At 39.6% G+C, this 13,229-nt stretch overlaps 2 protein-coding genes across 2 annotated transcripts; both read right to left on the bottom strand.

Moving 5' to 3' along the window:
* Positions 1-1,775: 1,775 nt before the first annotated feature.
* LOC110167747 (perforin-1-like) lies at positions 1,776-8,002 on the bottom strand. Its single transcript, XM_055152707.1, has 4 exons — positions 7,983-8,002; positions 2,700-3,252; positions 2,645-2,666; positions 1,776-2,613 (listed from the first exon to the last, which is right to left on the bottom strand). The coding sequence occupies exons 2-4, from the start codon at positions 3,230-3,232 to the stop codon at positions 1,813-1,815; spliced, it is 1,356 nt and encodes a 451-aa protein (XP_055008682.1). The 5' UTR covers positions 3,233-3,252; positions 7,983-8,002; the 3' UTR covers positions 1,776-1,812.
* A 322-nt stretch (positions 8,003-8,324) lies between these two features.
* LOC110167786 (perforin-1-like) lies at positions 8,325-13,129 on the bottom strand. Its single transcript, XM_020933166.2, has 5 exons — positions 13,116-13,129; positions 11,286-11,833; positions 11,054-11,192; positions 10,451-10,665; positions 8,325-9,711 (listed from the first exon to the last, which is right to left on the bottom strand). The coding sequence occupies exons 2-5, from the start codon at positions 11,807-11,809 to the stop codon at positions 8,868-8,870; spliced, it is 1,722 nt and encodes a 573-aa protein (XP_020788825.2). The 5' UTR covers positions 11,810-11,833; positions 13,116-13,129; the 3' UTR covers positions 8,325-8,867.
* Between the last annotated feature and the right edge of the window lie 100 nt (positions 13,130-13,229).

Genomic DNA, 13,229 nt, shown 5'->3' with positions numbered 1-13,229 from the left:
TTTGCTAAGGGCTGTCCGGTTCCTGTATGACCGGAGCAGGAGCTGTGTTCGCATTGCCGGCAGTAAGTCAGACCTGTTCTCGGTGCATGTTGGACTCCGCCAGGGCTGCCCTTTGTCACCGGTTCTGTTCATTGTGTTTATGGACAGAATTTCTAGGCGCAGCCAAGGGCTGGAGGGGGGCCGGTTTGGGGACCACAGGATTTCATCCCTGCTGTTCGCAGACGATGTTGTCCTTTTGGCTTCATCGAACCAGGACCTGCAATGTGCACTGGGGCGGTTTGCAGCCGAGTGTGAAGCGGCTGGGATGAAGATCAGCTCTTCCAAGTCCGAGGCCATGGTTCTCAACGGGAAAAAGGTGGCTTGCCCTCTCCGGGCGGGTGGAGAGTCCTTGCCTCAAGTGGAGGAGTTCAAGTATCTCAGGGTCTTGTTCACGAGTGAGGGGAGGACGGAACGTGAGATTGACAGGCGGATCGGTGCAGCTTCGGCAGTGATGCGGTCGCTGTATCTGACCGTTGTGGTGAAGAGGGTTTACGAAGCGATTTACCGGTCAGTCTTCGTTCCTACTCTCACCTATGGTCATGAGCTCTGGGTAGTGACGAGTGAAAGGACGAGATCACGGATACAAGCACTCGAAATGAGTTTCCTCCGCAGGGTGGCTGGGCGCTCCCTTTGAGATAGGGTGAGGAGCTCAGTCACACGGGAGGAGCTCGGAGTAGAGCCGCTGCTCCTCCACGTCGAGAGGAGCCAGTTGAGGTGGCTCGGGCATCTGTTCCGGCATAATACTGAATTACAATTACATGACTAGAATTATACTCAATTACATGTACATGTTTAGAAATGTAAAAAGAAGTAAAATTATCCAAAAAAAATTACTAATTGCAGTAAACTTTTTAATCCATTCATTTCCACCCCTGCTATTTAGAATTTTTACCGTCCATGGCCTGAAGTTATTTTTATTTGGCCTACTCTTGCTGAGTTGAGTCTGTTAACATATCCAGATGGTACATTACATGGGGAAATCTGGGACACAAGCATGCAAAACTATAAGGCAGTATTTGTGAATGAAGCAAATATAAGAATGTGAGAAAAGCTGAAAAAGAAAAAAGAAAAAAAAACATTGTCTGCGTTTAACTAGGTCAGGTCTATGCTTTTACAAATTCTGACTGACTGTCAAATTGGGACATCCACTCACAATACAGTGCACAAACCACAAAAATTAATCAAGATTTTTTTTTTTCCCCTCATATTGATTTTATTTTTGTCTCATTAAATCAAATTAAAATGGCCTTTAATTTCCTGTACTGTAAAGCTACTATTTGTTATTAGAGTGGCTGACTTGCCTCTGATTGACTGTAGACCTCTCTATTAAAGGTTCTATATTATTCAAAACTGACTCTTGTATGGTTTAAACCATGTTATACTGCTGTGATCTCTTCAAAAACATACCTGGATACCATCACACGCATTTCACACATTCACAAAAAGCAGTAGTTTTCGAGTTAGCGCTTACCTTTTACCTTTTGTTCAGTGTAGGCTGGAAATTCCAGAGCTAAATTTACCCAAATGATTCTAGTGAAGTTGTGTGGAGTTTAAAAATTGTGCTTTCCGTTTGAGAGAAGAACTCAGCCTAAATATGCAAGGTTTATGCATTAAAAACTCCATTTATATTTTTGGTGAACACACATTACAACAATGATCAGGAAATAGTGTAATATGAGCCCTTTAAAAAAAACCTAATCACTGACAATTAAAAATGATTGGATCTTGATCTTGATTAAAATGTGATTAACTGCACAGCCCTACAAGTACAAATCAAGCATTACTGTAACTTTGGTCCTTCCCTTGCCCCTGCCTGAACACTCCCCACTCCCTCAGCATGGCCTCAGGTACAGGATGGACATTACGGGATTTGAACCACCCCTTCAGATTCGGATTCATGGGCGTAGGTTTGTAATCTGTACAGAGATTTCCAGTAAGGCTCGGAGCACACTGCACCTGCCATTTCACAGACAGTTGGCCATGTTGTAGACTGCACACTTCGTCCTTAACTCCAGAAGTGAGGGCTCTTTCGCATTCTCCTAAAAGATCACTGCTCCAGTTGCTGTTCTCATCCCAAACTTCAAACCTAACTGCGTGTTGTTTGGATAAGTCCATAGTCCCCAGGTCAATGACATCTCTCCATTGCGGATTGTCATTGTTAAGAATGACTTTACTACGATGAATATTTTTCTTGTTGACATAGACTTTTACATATCCGTCTGTGGCTGAGGTGCAGTCCCCGAAGAGGTCTGTAGCCCTCTGCACAGTGATGATCACCCAGGCCAGACCTCTCTGAGTGGGACAACAATCCTGATTTACTCCTGTGTTGTTGTGACACTGGCAGACACAGGGGTCTTGGGCGTCTGTTCTGACTCCGGCGGGACAGGGGGTGCTACAGTTCTTCCACAGGCCTCTCTCCAGGATGTAGTGGCTCTTGTATTGCATAAAGCCAGTGCACTCAAAGGTGTGCATCAGTGGGGAAATTCTGAAACCTGAGGCATGGCTGTAACTGTTGATTAGCCTAACATAACAAAATGCTACAATGATATGTAGATGAAGAAAACTGGCCATTTTCTCATTTTAAAGTCTAATTTAAGGAACAGACAACATCATGCTGACAACACCAGCTGGAAAAGTATCATTACAATTGTGGAATTTACCTGTAGTACTCGCAGGACATACTCTGACTGGAGAAGACGTACTTGTCAGTTTTGGTTTTCTCCATGGAATATTTGGCTATTTTGGAGTGTGAACCTGCTAACATTAACTGAGCACGATTGCCTGCCATTGAAATGTCTAAGGTGTTTTTCCAGTTGTTTGTAATGGACGTGGTGCTGGAAGTGAGCAGAGAAACACTGGTTTTATGGAGCTGTCTGTTCACTTTGGCGCTACATGAGTGCTTTGCTCTCCAGTCCACCACAGACAGAGGCAGCTTCTGCTTTTTATTTTCCAAATACGGGTTTGAACATAAGGTACAGGTTTTGTCTTCATGCTCCCACTGACTCATATCAATTGCAAACAATTCTTTTAGCTCCATTTTGGTGACGTCAAATCCTTCTCCACCCAAATCTGTCCCAGGAGCAAAATCAGCCTCCAGACATTCTTCGGGTTTCCCTTCGAAGCAGAACTGATGAGACCCATGAGGGAGGAAGAGGAGGAGGCCGATCCACAGGGAGATCTTCAAGAATGGCATTTTGGAGGTTTGCTTTTAACCTTGGAAATAAATAGATTTAGTTTAATGTTGTTATGTAGCACATGTCCCACCATCTATTCATACTTTGCAGTAACATCATGCTATGGAGGAATGGTTAACAGTTACCATGGTGACACAATGCACACAGCATAAGTTTTTAGATTTTCTGAAAACTCAAGAACAACACGTTTTCACGAGCCTGTTATCAATACCAGAGTTCATGGTCCCATCTTTCACTAAACAGGGTCAGTGTGACTAATTGAAATAACTGTTGGTAAATGCTAGCTAGCTTGTGACTGTAATATTATTTGAGAGGGACTAATTTGATATTACAAATACGCTCTTCTGTTATAATGACAATTTAATCAATTGTTTCTGCTCAGATTGAGTTAAAACAAAGCTCAGATTAAAGTCTTAACCTGAGGAACAGATCTTTTCGACAGAGCAGTGCCTCCAGTTAGCTTCACCTCCTGGGAATTTTGATGACATCAGCTGTGAAGTATCAATTGACATAATGATGTATACTCATTTCTTATAAGCCTGGCAATACAGATAATGTCTTTGAGAGAGAAACATGTGGTGACTTCCCTATCAATGTTCATCTAATGTGTGCATCTTCATGTGGTTTACTTCAAAGCTTTGCTTTTGGCCCGCAAATATTTGCAAAACTGTAGGGTTGATATTGCTAACACTTCATCTCTGACTTCCAAACTACCCATTGTTCCATTGGTTATTTTATTATTTTTAAAAAGCACAACACTGACATAGACTCCTGGCAAACATGATTGCATTGTATCACTTTTTTTTTTTCTTTTTTTAAAAAAAGTATTTATTTTGGGCAGGTAAAGATTTACATTCTTATACAATGGAACATATAACATAAGTGAAATCATAATAGAAATGAAAATAAACAAAACAGCAACAAAAAAATATATATATGTTTTTGCCCAAAAAGGAGTGGGAAGAAGAAAACTTATTTAATCCCACCCCCACTCTTCATAATCTAACACAATGAGCTATCTATTGCATTTTTCAGACATTTGAATTAAACTATATGAACTATTTACAAGTACAGGCAAAGAGTCACTGTTAGAGCTTGGTAATGCAACATAATCATACCAACAATGGTAATGTTAAGGATACAGACAAAGGTAACAGAAAACAAATACAAATAATGTAAAGGACAGCACATACCAGCAATGGTAAGAAAACAACAAACATAAACCAGCACTACAGAAGGAAGTACTGTTCTAATATTATGAGCCTTTCTCTATATACTGTGACCAGACCATATGTTTATATAACAACTTGAATTTATGGATATTTTGGCGTTGCTTGAGATGTGGATCCAGACTGTTCCAGAGTTTTACACCACATATAGCCACACAGAAACTTTTATGGGTAGTTTGAACATTAGGCAATTTGAAAGGTCCATACCCTCTAACATTATAAGTTCTCTCTCTCATTTTGAACAAGCTTTGAATATTACGTGGTAGCAAATTGTTGCATGCTCTGAATAAATTTACTAGTGTATTATATTTTACCACAGCAGGAATGTTTAGGAGCTTGGGTTGAATAAAAAGATTATGGGTGTGTTCTAAAAAAAAACAACTTTAACTTTTTTATAATTCACAGAGCTTGTTTCTGTAATATAATCAATGGATGAAGTGTACATTGGTAAGTGTTCCCCCACACTTCAACACAGTATGTAAAATAAGGGAGAACCAATGAACAGTATAATGTACAAAGGGCATTTTGAGTAGAATGACCACACACGTTTGAGAAAATTGACTAAAATTAACTTGACTAATTAAAAAATGGACTTGTGTACTTTTATATAGGCCTTTCTTTTCACAATTACATTTTAAAACACTTTAATTTGCGGGAATTAAGATGACTTCTCAGCATTCAGCAGAGTTGTTACATGGCTCACAAATAAAAATTCACTAAGGTTTATTTTTAGTGGCTTTATTTCATTTAGAAGTAAAAGTATTTTCATAACAATATTTAAATAAATCTGTTGCCAATATGCCATTCTGATTAGCTGTACTGTGAAACATGCAGAGTGTGTGCAAAGAAAAGCATCACATAACAGGCTCAAACACACATATTGAGCTGTAACTTGGCTGTGGGCATTTAGTTTTGTTTATTTCTTATTTCAATGTACAAATATATTACTCTCACAAAAGAAAAGATGACCTATAGACCAGATTTAGCTACTGCTACTTTCCATCTGCAGTCCCTTCGCAGGTGCACACGCACTCACACACACTCGCAAACACACACACACACTAATACTGAGTTCAGACCATCAGAAACATCAGGTTTACATATAAAGTCTATGAGGGACACGCTTCTAGGCAGGTCCGAGTCTTGAGCGTCAAAGTAAAAAAAATCTGAACTTTCTGCTAATTTCAGCAGACGTCAACAAGTTTCAAGCAAGTTTCAATGAAGAGGTGTCCAACTAGAGCTGTTTGGTGTGATTTTGACACTGGGACCTGAATGCAGCATAAAATTATACATCACTTTACAATTATGTTAACAATACTAATTTAGCTCATCATTAAGAATAGTAAAGTACAAAATCATCAAATGTAATAACAGAAAATACATAATGGTTTCCAAAATATTATGTGAATGTTTTTTACACAATTAACTAAAAACATGTACAAATAACTCCTCTCTTGGTTCTCTCTATAATAATAATAATAATAATAATAATTAAAGCCGCGCGCGGCGATGGTGGCCCTCACCCCGGCGCGCACCACCCCCCCACGCGACCGCCGGGGACTCCCGACCGCCCCGGCACGCCACCCTCTCTTTCCGACAGCTCCCGAGGCCGACAGCTCGTCCACCAGAGAAATTACACAGTGTACCTTTAAATGTTTCAGAGGAGTCATTGCGCCCCTACTGGTCAACCATGAAAAATGCCCAATATCCGTAATATACTTTTTTGTTGACAATCATGCATAAAATTTAATCCCTGAGTTTGGTACAAATCCGACAAAGTTGACGTTTCATGTCTATGCTAGGGGGCGCTATAGTGTTCACATTTCATATGTTTTATAGTGTATTATAATCAAGTCGAAATCAGACATGACTGATTAAAATTTCAGCACGATTGGACTAAGCCTGTGTGTGTAATTATTTTTAACTATTTTTGGGAGGGGGGGGTGTTTGCACCCCTGCTGGCCAACTGTGAAAAATGCCCCATGTCCTTAATGGACTTTTTTGCTTGTCATCATGCATAGAATTTAATTCCCGAATTTGGTCCAATTCTGATAATGTTGACGTTTCATGTCTATGCTAGGGGGCGCTATAGAGTTCACTTTTATGAAATTTCATATTTCATTACATTCAGGTCTGGATCACACAATTGTGATTTGAATTTGAGTTCTCTAGGACAATGCCTGTGGCCGTGACAGGTCACCGAAAAAACAGGAAATGAAGGCGTTTTTCGCCAGCGTGCTACGGGCGAACCGTAAGGAGTATTCCAAAAAAAAAATTGGCAACTTCTAGAGTATTCCAAAAAAAATTAGCAACTTCTGTGAGTTTATGTCTGTAGATGTGACATGTCAAATCTGAGCTCATTTGGACCAAACCCCGGGGACTTGAATCTTTTTGTAGACACCCAAGTCAAAACGGCAGCGAATGTTTGATCCAATATGGCCGACTTCCTGTTCGTCATAGGGTCATGCTCCAATTCATCTTTTGGCTTGTCTCATTGTTCTCTATCACTGTCCCGAATTTCGTTTCCCTGTGACAAACTTTGCCTGTCCCCACTCCCATAGGGGTCCAATTCTAGGTGGCGCTGTTGAGTCGGGTCACTCGGGTCATTGTTGCGATGCCCATTTTATCAAATTTTTTGCCGAACCGATCGATCTGGACCCCAGTTTGGGGACTTTTCGTCCATGTTCAGGGGGTCAAAAATGCGATTCAATGTGGGGAAAAAGAAAAAAAAAAAAAAAAAAAAAAAGAAACCGGCGAAGATCAATAGCCCTCGCCAGTTACTTCGTTACTGGCTCGGGCCAATAATAATAATAATAAAAACATGTACAAGTCTATGCCAATCATTCATAAGTATTTTGAGTTAGATTGTACACCCAGTTCCCTCAAATATAATGCACAGAGGATCAGGTGCACAAATGCTAAAATACAATGTGGCTGCTTGTTTTACACAAATTCATATTCCCATGGGAGGTCAATTGTTCTCTCTGCCTTTTGCGGCTCTCTCTGTTTAACTCATTCTCATCATTTTCGCTAAAATGGATTCTGCACTCTCTCAAATGTGTGACCCAGACATCTTTTACATATAAAATTCATTATATGTATTGGGGCCCCATGTTTTTGCATATGTTGACTTTTACTTAAACTTTTCCCAAAACATAAATTAATTGAACAAAATAAAATAATTTCTGTTAAACACAAAGTGGGACTTTCCATTTTAAATAGCGACACAGTGGTTTAATGACAAAGTGGTTCAAGTGTGGTGCCCAGTGTAGAAAAACGGCCCCTGCTGGCACACAAACCTACCTTTTTAAGTAATGTAAAATTGACTCCACTATCAAATACTTGAGAGTGTGAGAGTACCCAAAGTTACATTTCTTTCGTTGTTGTTTTTTTTACTGGTACTATCTCTACTGAAATTATCCTACTAATACCTTTGTACAGACTCTACATTTGGTAATACATTTAATTGGAAACTTAATTATTCTTTAAGAAATGTTCATTAATAATATTAAGTACTCACCCCCAGTGCCCATTCTCTAGGTCTATAATGCCAGTGGGAGGGAATGTTAAATTTATATGGTTTGGTTTAGGGGTGTTTACTAGGAGAGCAGGGGCTTTTTAAAAACAAAAGATAAAAAATAAAGATAGGACAGTGGTTAGGCTGACTACTTCCGCCTCATATAGTTGCACTGGTGGTCTGACAGCAGCTGTGAATGAATTTGAAACTATGACTACCATTTCCAGGCACTGAAGAATGAACCACCACAGAGATCATTTCTGTGAAGTGGAAAGGGCTGGGGCTTTAATGGAGAAATACTTAGTCGTTTTGAAATATTAATACCACATTTGTACAAAAGTATGGTAAATAGCATGTGCATTTTAATATTATTGCAAGTTATGTACAATTAAGAGAAAGTTAAGTACAGTTGAACTAAACAATTGATCTTTTTAATACCTTACAGCATTGGAAAAGTACTATTACCACAGGGTGTGATGCTAACTGTCAGAAACTCTATTAGACTTTAATCAGAGCTTTATTTTAACGTTATCTGACCAGAAAGGGCTGACTTGATGCTACAGCAAGTGAGCTGATGTGTGCTTTCTCATGTGAAATTACAGTCACAAGTTGACTAGCATTAACTAACAGTTTTTCTGTTACTTTCACCTTTTGTTGAAAATCAAACACCTATGAATGTGCTTATTAATCACAGACTCCTGAAACTGCTGAACATTCCACCATAGAGATACACATAGGTTACACGTAAAACACCCTCAGAGTGATATCACTGCAAAGTATCAATAGTGTAGGAAAAGTCTTGGCTGACCAGGTGTCTTGTTATATTGACACAAAAGGCAAATAATATATTTTAAGATTATATTTAATCTCAAATTTTAACCTTTTTCCTCAGACTCTGGTTTGGTTGTTCTCTGACCCGTTCATGGCCACTCCCCATTGCAGCAGCAGGGCCTTGGGAACGGGATGGGTGTTACGGGACTTGAACCAGCCCTTCAGAGTGGGACTGATGGGCATAGGTTTGTAATCTTTACAGAGGTCTCCGGTAAGGTTCGGCGCACACTGCACCTGCCACTTGACAAACAGTCGGCCATGTTGTAGATTGCACACATCTTGTTTGACCCCAGCCGTAAGATCACGGCTACACTCTCCCAAAAGGTCATCGTCCCATTTATTGTCCTCATCCCACACTTCAAATCTAACTTTATTCTCTGTTAAAAGATTTACGTTGCCCCAGTCGGCGACGTAATGAAAGTAAGGGTTGTTATTGTTTGAGATGATTTGTGACCTCCACAATGTCTTTCCTTTGTAGACTTTTACATAGGCATCTGTGGCTGTGGTGGTGTCCCCCCAGAGGTCTGTAGCCTTCTGCACAGTGATGATCACCCGGGCCAGACCTCTCTGAGTGGGGCAGCAGTCTTGGTTTACTCCTGCGTTGTTGTGACACTGGCAGACACAGGGGTCCCGAGGGTCTGTTCTGACTCCGGCGGGACAGGGGGTGCTGCAGTTCTTCCACAGGCCTCTCTCCAGGATGTAGTGGCTGATGGCAGAGCGCAGGTTGGAGTGGGAGGGGCTCTTGGAGGGCAGCAGCAGGTGCAGAGGGTCCAGGGAGTATGAGATGATGTCTGGGTGGTGGGGCAGCGTGCTGAGCCAGTCTTTGTAGGCCGAAGGCTCTTTATCTGCAGAGAACAGCAAGTCGGGCTCTGTGGTGTGACCACCTCTAATCTCTGTGAACCTGGAAAACACACAAAACATGTGCATTTACATATGATCTTGACTGGTCCTCAAAGCACTGTACAAACTGTTCATCTGTGCTAACAAGTTAGTTTAATTGGTTGGCACCCATAATCTCCAGACATTCCCTTCAACTTTTTGTTAAAATGCAGAAGAGTCTGGAACCAGACCATAAATAACAGACCCTTATTTGGGACATAATTTGTGTCACGTGTCTCTCAAATGTTGAATATTCATTCAGACAGAAATGTCTAACTCCTTTGATCTCAGATAGAGTTGTGTTTTGCCTTTTGATTCTGAGAGAGTTTCTCAGTCCTTATATTATATATATATATATATATATATATATATATATATATATATATATATATATATATATATATATATATATATATATATATATATATATATATATATATATACACATATATATACATATACATATATACATATATATATACATATACATACATACATATACATATATATATATATATATATATATATATATATATATATATATATATATATATATATATATATATATATATATATATATATATATATATATATATAAGCAGCCACATTTATTTTAACATGAAGGGATCCTGCATTTATCTGACTGGTTAGTCTTTGTCAAACATTATAAAACCACATGTGATCTTGGCTAGGGAAATAATCAAATGACAGACGGACCTGATACATTTCCTCTCTTGCGTACACACCTTTCTACGTCATACCTGTCATTGAAGGAGCTGGAGAAGGAGGCTTTGTTTTCTGACTGCTGGATATTGTTCTTGCAGTGTTTGGCCTCAGACCGAGCCTGAGACTGGCCGTAGCTGGCAGATGCCTCAACCTCCAGACAGGCCTGCACCTCCTCCACACTGAGACCCTGCAGACTGGCCTCACACTCACGGATACTGGTCACTGACTTCACACTGCCCCCAATGTGCACCTGAAACACACAACTAACTCTTTTCATTATTGTTGGGGGAGACAGGTATCCTCTGCTATTTTTGCTTCATTCTACTGTCTGAAAGCATGCTTGACTATGAGAATTAATTTATCCTCCTCTTAGTTCTGTTTGGGGTCACAGGTGGCTAGAACATCTCCCAGTGACAAAATCTGACATGTGAATTGGCCTGGTGAAATCAGCTGCATGTGTCCATGGCAATAAATACATTCAGTTATATTATGAAACATTCTAGGCAAATAAATAACATCTCCATGGAGACAAGCAGGTTGTGGACCCTCCAGTGGTAAAGTCAATTAGTGCACATTTCCTAAAACATTTACTTTATTTATGTTAAAGCTTATGATATATTAACAGACATTGTTATTACCTTAGTAATGTAGTGAGTACCAAACTTTTCAATCAGTCCATAAAACTGTCCTTTGGTGTTAGCATTGTAGGCTTTGGGAAGTTGATTTATTGCTTTACGGAATTCACGGTGCATTTTTGGGGCTGCGGAGAGCCGGTATCTGAAAATGGAAATACATAACACATAACACAAAAGCATTCCTAATAGTACACTTATCTTTATTTGTGGTTAATTATAAAAGCTTTAAGTTCACCTGTAGTACTCGCATGACATGCTCTGACTGGAGAAGCTGTATTTGTCATCTTTGCTTTTCTCCATGGAATATTCAGCCATTTTAGAGCGTGTACCAGCTAACGTTAACTGACCACTTTTAGCTCCCACAGAGACGTCCAAGCTGCTTTTCCAGTTGTTTTCGATGGACGCTTTGCTTGAGCTAACCAGAGACTCACTGGACTTATGGAGCTGTCCGTTCACTTTGGCGCTGCATGAGTGCTTTGCTCTCCAGTCCACCACAGACAGAGGCAGCTTTTGCTTTTTATTTTCCAAATACGGGTTTGAACACAGGGTACAAGTCTTATCTTTACGCTTCCACTGTTTCATATCAATCACATACGCTCCTTTTTGCTCCATTTTTGTGATGTCAAATCCTTCTCCTCCCAAATTAGTCCCAGGAGCAAAATCAGCCTCCAGACACTCTTTGGGATTTCCATCTGTGCAGTGCTGATGGGAATCATGAGTGAAGAACAACAGATGAACACTGATGATGAGAAGAAACATCGTGGCATGAAGTGCTGACACAAACTGTGAAATTGGGGAAGAAATATGTAATTAAGAATATACACAGTTTTGTTGCTCGAACTCAGTGATTCTGCTGCGGGCTGATGTGCAGTGAGCTGCATACAAAGTTATAGCTACATGCTGCGGTTTTATGAGTTCATAATGGTAACTAGAGGTGAGCACAGCTCGTGGTATTAACAGGGAACATTGGTATTGGTAATTGGAGATACCGGTGTTCTCCCGGGAAATAGAGGCACATCAATTGGACCAATTTTGGTTCGTTTCCCGGTGTAAAACCAGACAACACTGGAGTCTATAAGCTACATAATAACCATCTTATTGCCTGTTGCGGACCAAATAATCGAACCAGCGGTGTGAAAACGCCCCTACAACTTTCCTTTAGACATTAACATTACTAGAAAAAAACAACTTAGTAATCATTATCTTAAGGGTTTAAGTTACCACTAGTAATATATCATTAGTTTACAGTACTAAAATAATCAGAGTAACCTAAATGTAAAGAGGTGCAATCAGAGATAGCAACCTGGTCCCCCATGAGGCATCGGTGGGGCCAGTTCATCACCACAGAAGCCAGCTTGCCTGTCGTTTATAATGGCATGACCTTTCAATTGACCCGTGTGACCTCAAATGACCTTGGATTGTCACCAAACTTTTTTTGCAGCATCGAGCAAGGGGGCTTGACACATGTACCAAATTTGGTGACAATCGGTCCATAAATGGCGGAATTGTTGGGGGTGGATAGACACACAGACACACACACACACAGACACACAGTGAATACAAAACCTGGTCAGCCCTTCGGGGACTAGGTAAAAAGTGGTGTTACTTACTCAAATATTGGATGTAATATTGCTAATGTTTTAAGAGTAATCATTACTAAGTTAGTAAGCTAGTTAACAGAACTTAAGAGACCCTTGATTGAATTGGTTGGATTATTACTGTTTACTTAATCTTTTGTACCTATTTGTTACTAAGATAAAATAAGGCAATCAGTTTTCTGAGATTTTCTGAGTAAATGATACTATCAGGGTTTACATGAGACATTTTAAGTACATTTCATTTTTACATATGGTAAGTGAAGGCTTAAGAATAAAAAATATTTACACATAAATGATGAAAATCAGAATTAAATGGTTAAAAAATATTTTTAGATATTCTTTTAGATATTTTTATTTATACATTACACTGCCTTATTATAATATTATAATATTATAATATTATATATATTATAGAGTCTATGTAGTCCAGAATCTTTGGTATAGTTCCAATAACAAATGATACTCACTTGTGTCTTCTCAGCGTGCTCCAATTTGACTGAGAGAGCGGGGGTGAAGTTTTCTGTTTTATACCTATGTGGTTTCGCTTTAGATACAATGGAAAACAACCAGACCTGCATTTA

This window comes from Boleophthalmus pectinirostris, unplaced genomic scaffold (genome assembly GCF_026225935.1).
Source record: "Boleophthalmus pectinirostris isolate CB_2022bp ecotype Guang Dong unplaced genomic scaffold, ASM2622593v1 HiC_scaffold_17, whole genome shotgun sequence".
Lineage (NCBI taxonomy): Eukaryota > Metazoa > Chordata > Actinopteri > Gobiiformes > Gobiidae > Boleophthalmus > Boleophthalmus pectinirostris.
This window is presented reverse-complemented; position numbering and strand designations above follow the sequence as displayed.

What these genes read in the sequence shown, in the direction of transcription:
- LOC110167786 (XM_020933166.2), bottom strand. Translation starts at nt 11,809, where the DNA reads ATGTTTCTTCTCATCATCAGTGTTCATCTGTTGTTCTTCACTCATGAT. An exon ending in ATGTCATGCGAGTACTACAG is followed by an intron (nt 11,193 to 11,285) that starts GTGAACTTAAAG and finishes TTCCATTTTCAG; the next exon opens with ATACCGGCTCTCCGCAGCCC. An exon ending in GTACTCACTACATTACTAAG is followed by an intron (nt 10,666 to 11,053) that starts GTAATAACAATG and finishes TGTGTGTTTCAG; the next exon opens with GTGCACATTGGGGGCAGTGT.
- LOC110167747 (XM_055152707.1), bottom strand. Translation starts at nt 3,232, where the DNA reads ATGCCATTCTTGAAGATCTCCCTGTGGATCGGCCTCCTCCTCTTCCTC. An exon ending in ATGTCCTGCGAGTACTACAG is followed by an intron (nt 2,667 to 2,699) that starts GTAAATTCCACA and finishes ATACTTTTCCAG; the next exon opens with CTGGTGTTGTCAGCATGATG. An exon ending in GGTGTTGTCAGCATGATGTT is followed by an intron (nt 2,614 to 2,644) that starts GTCTGTTCCTTA and finishes CTTTAAAATGAG; the next exon opens with AAAATGGCCAGTTTTCTTCA.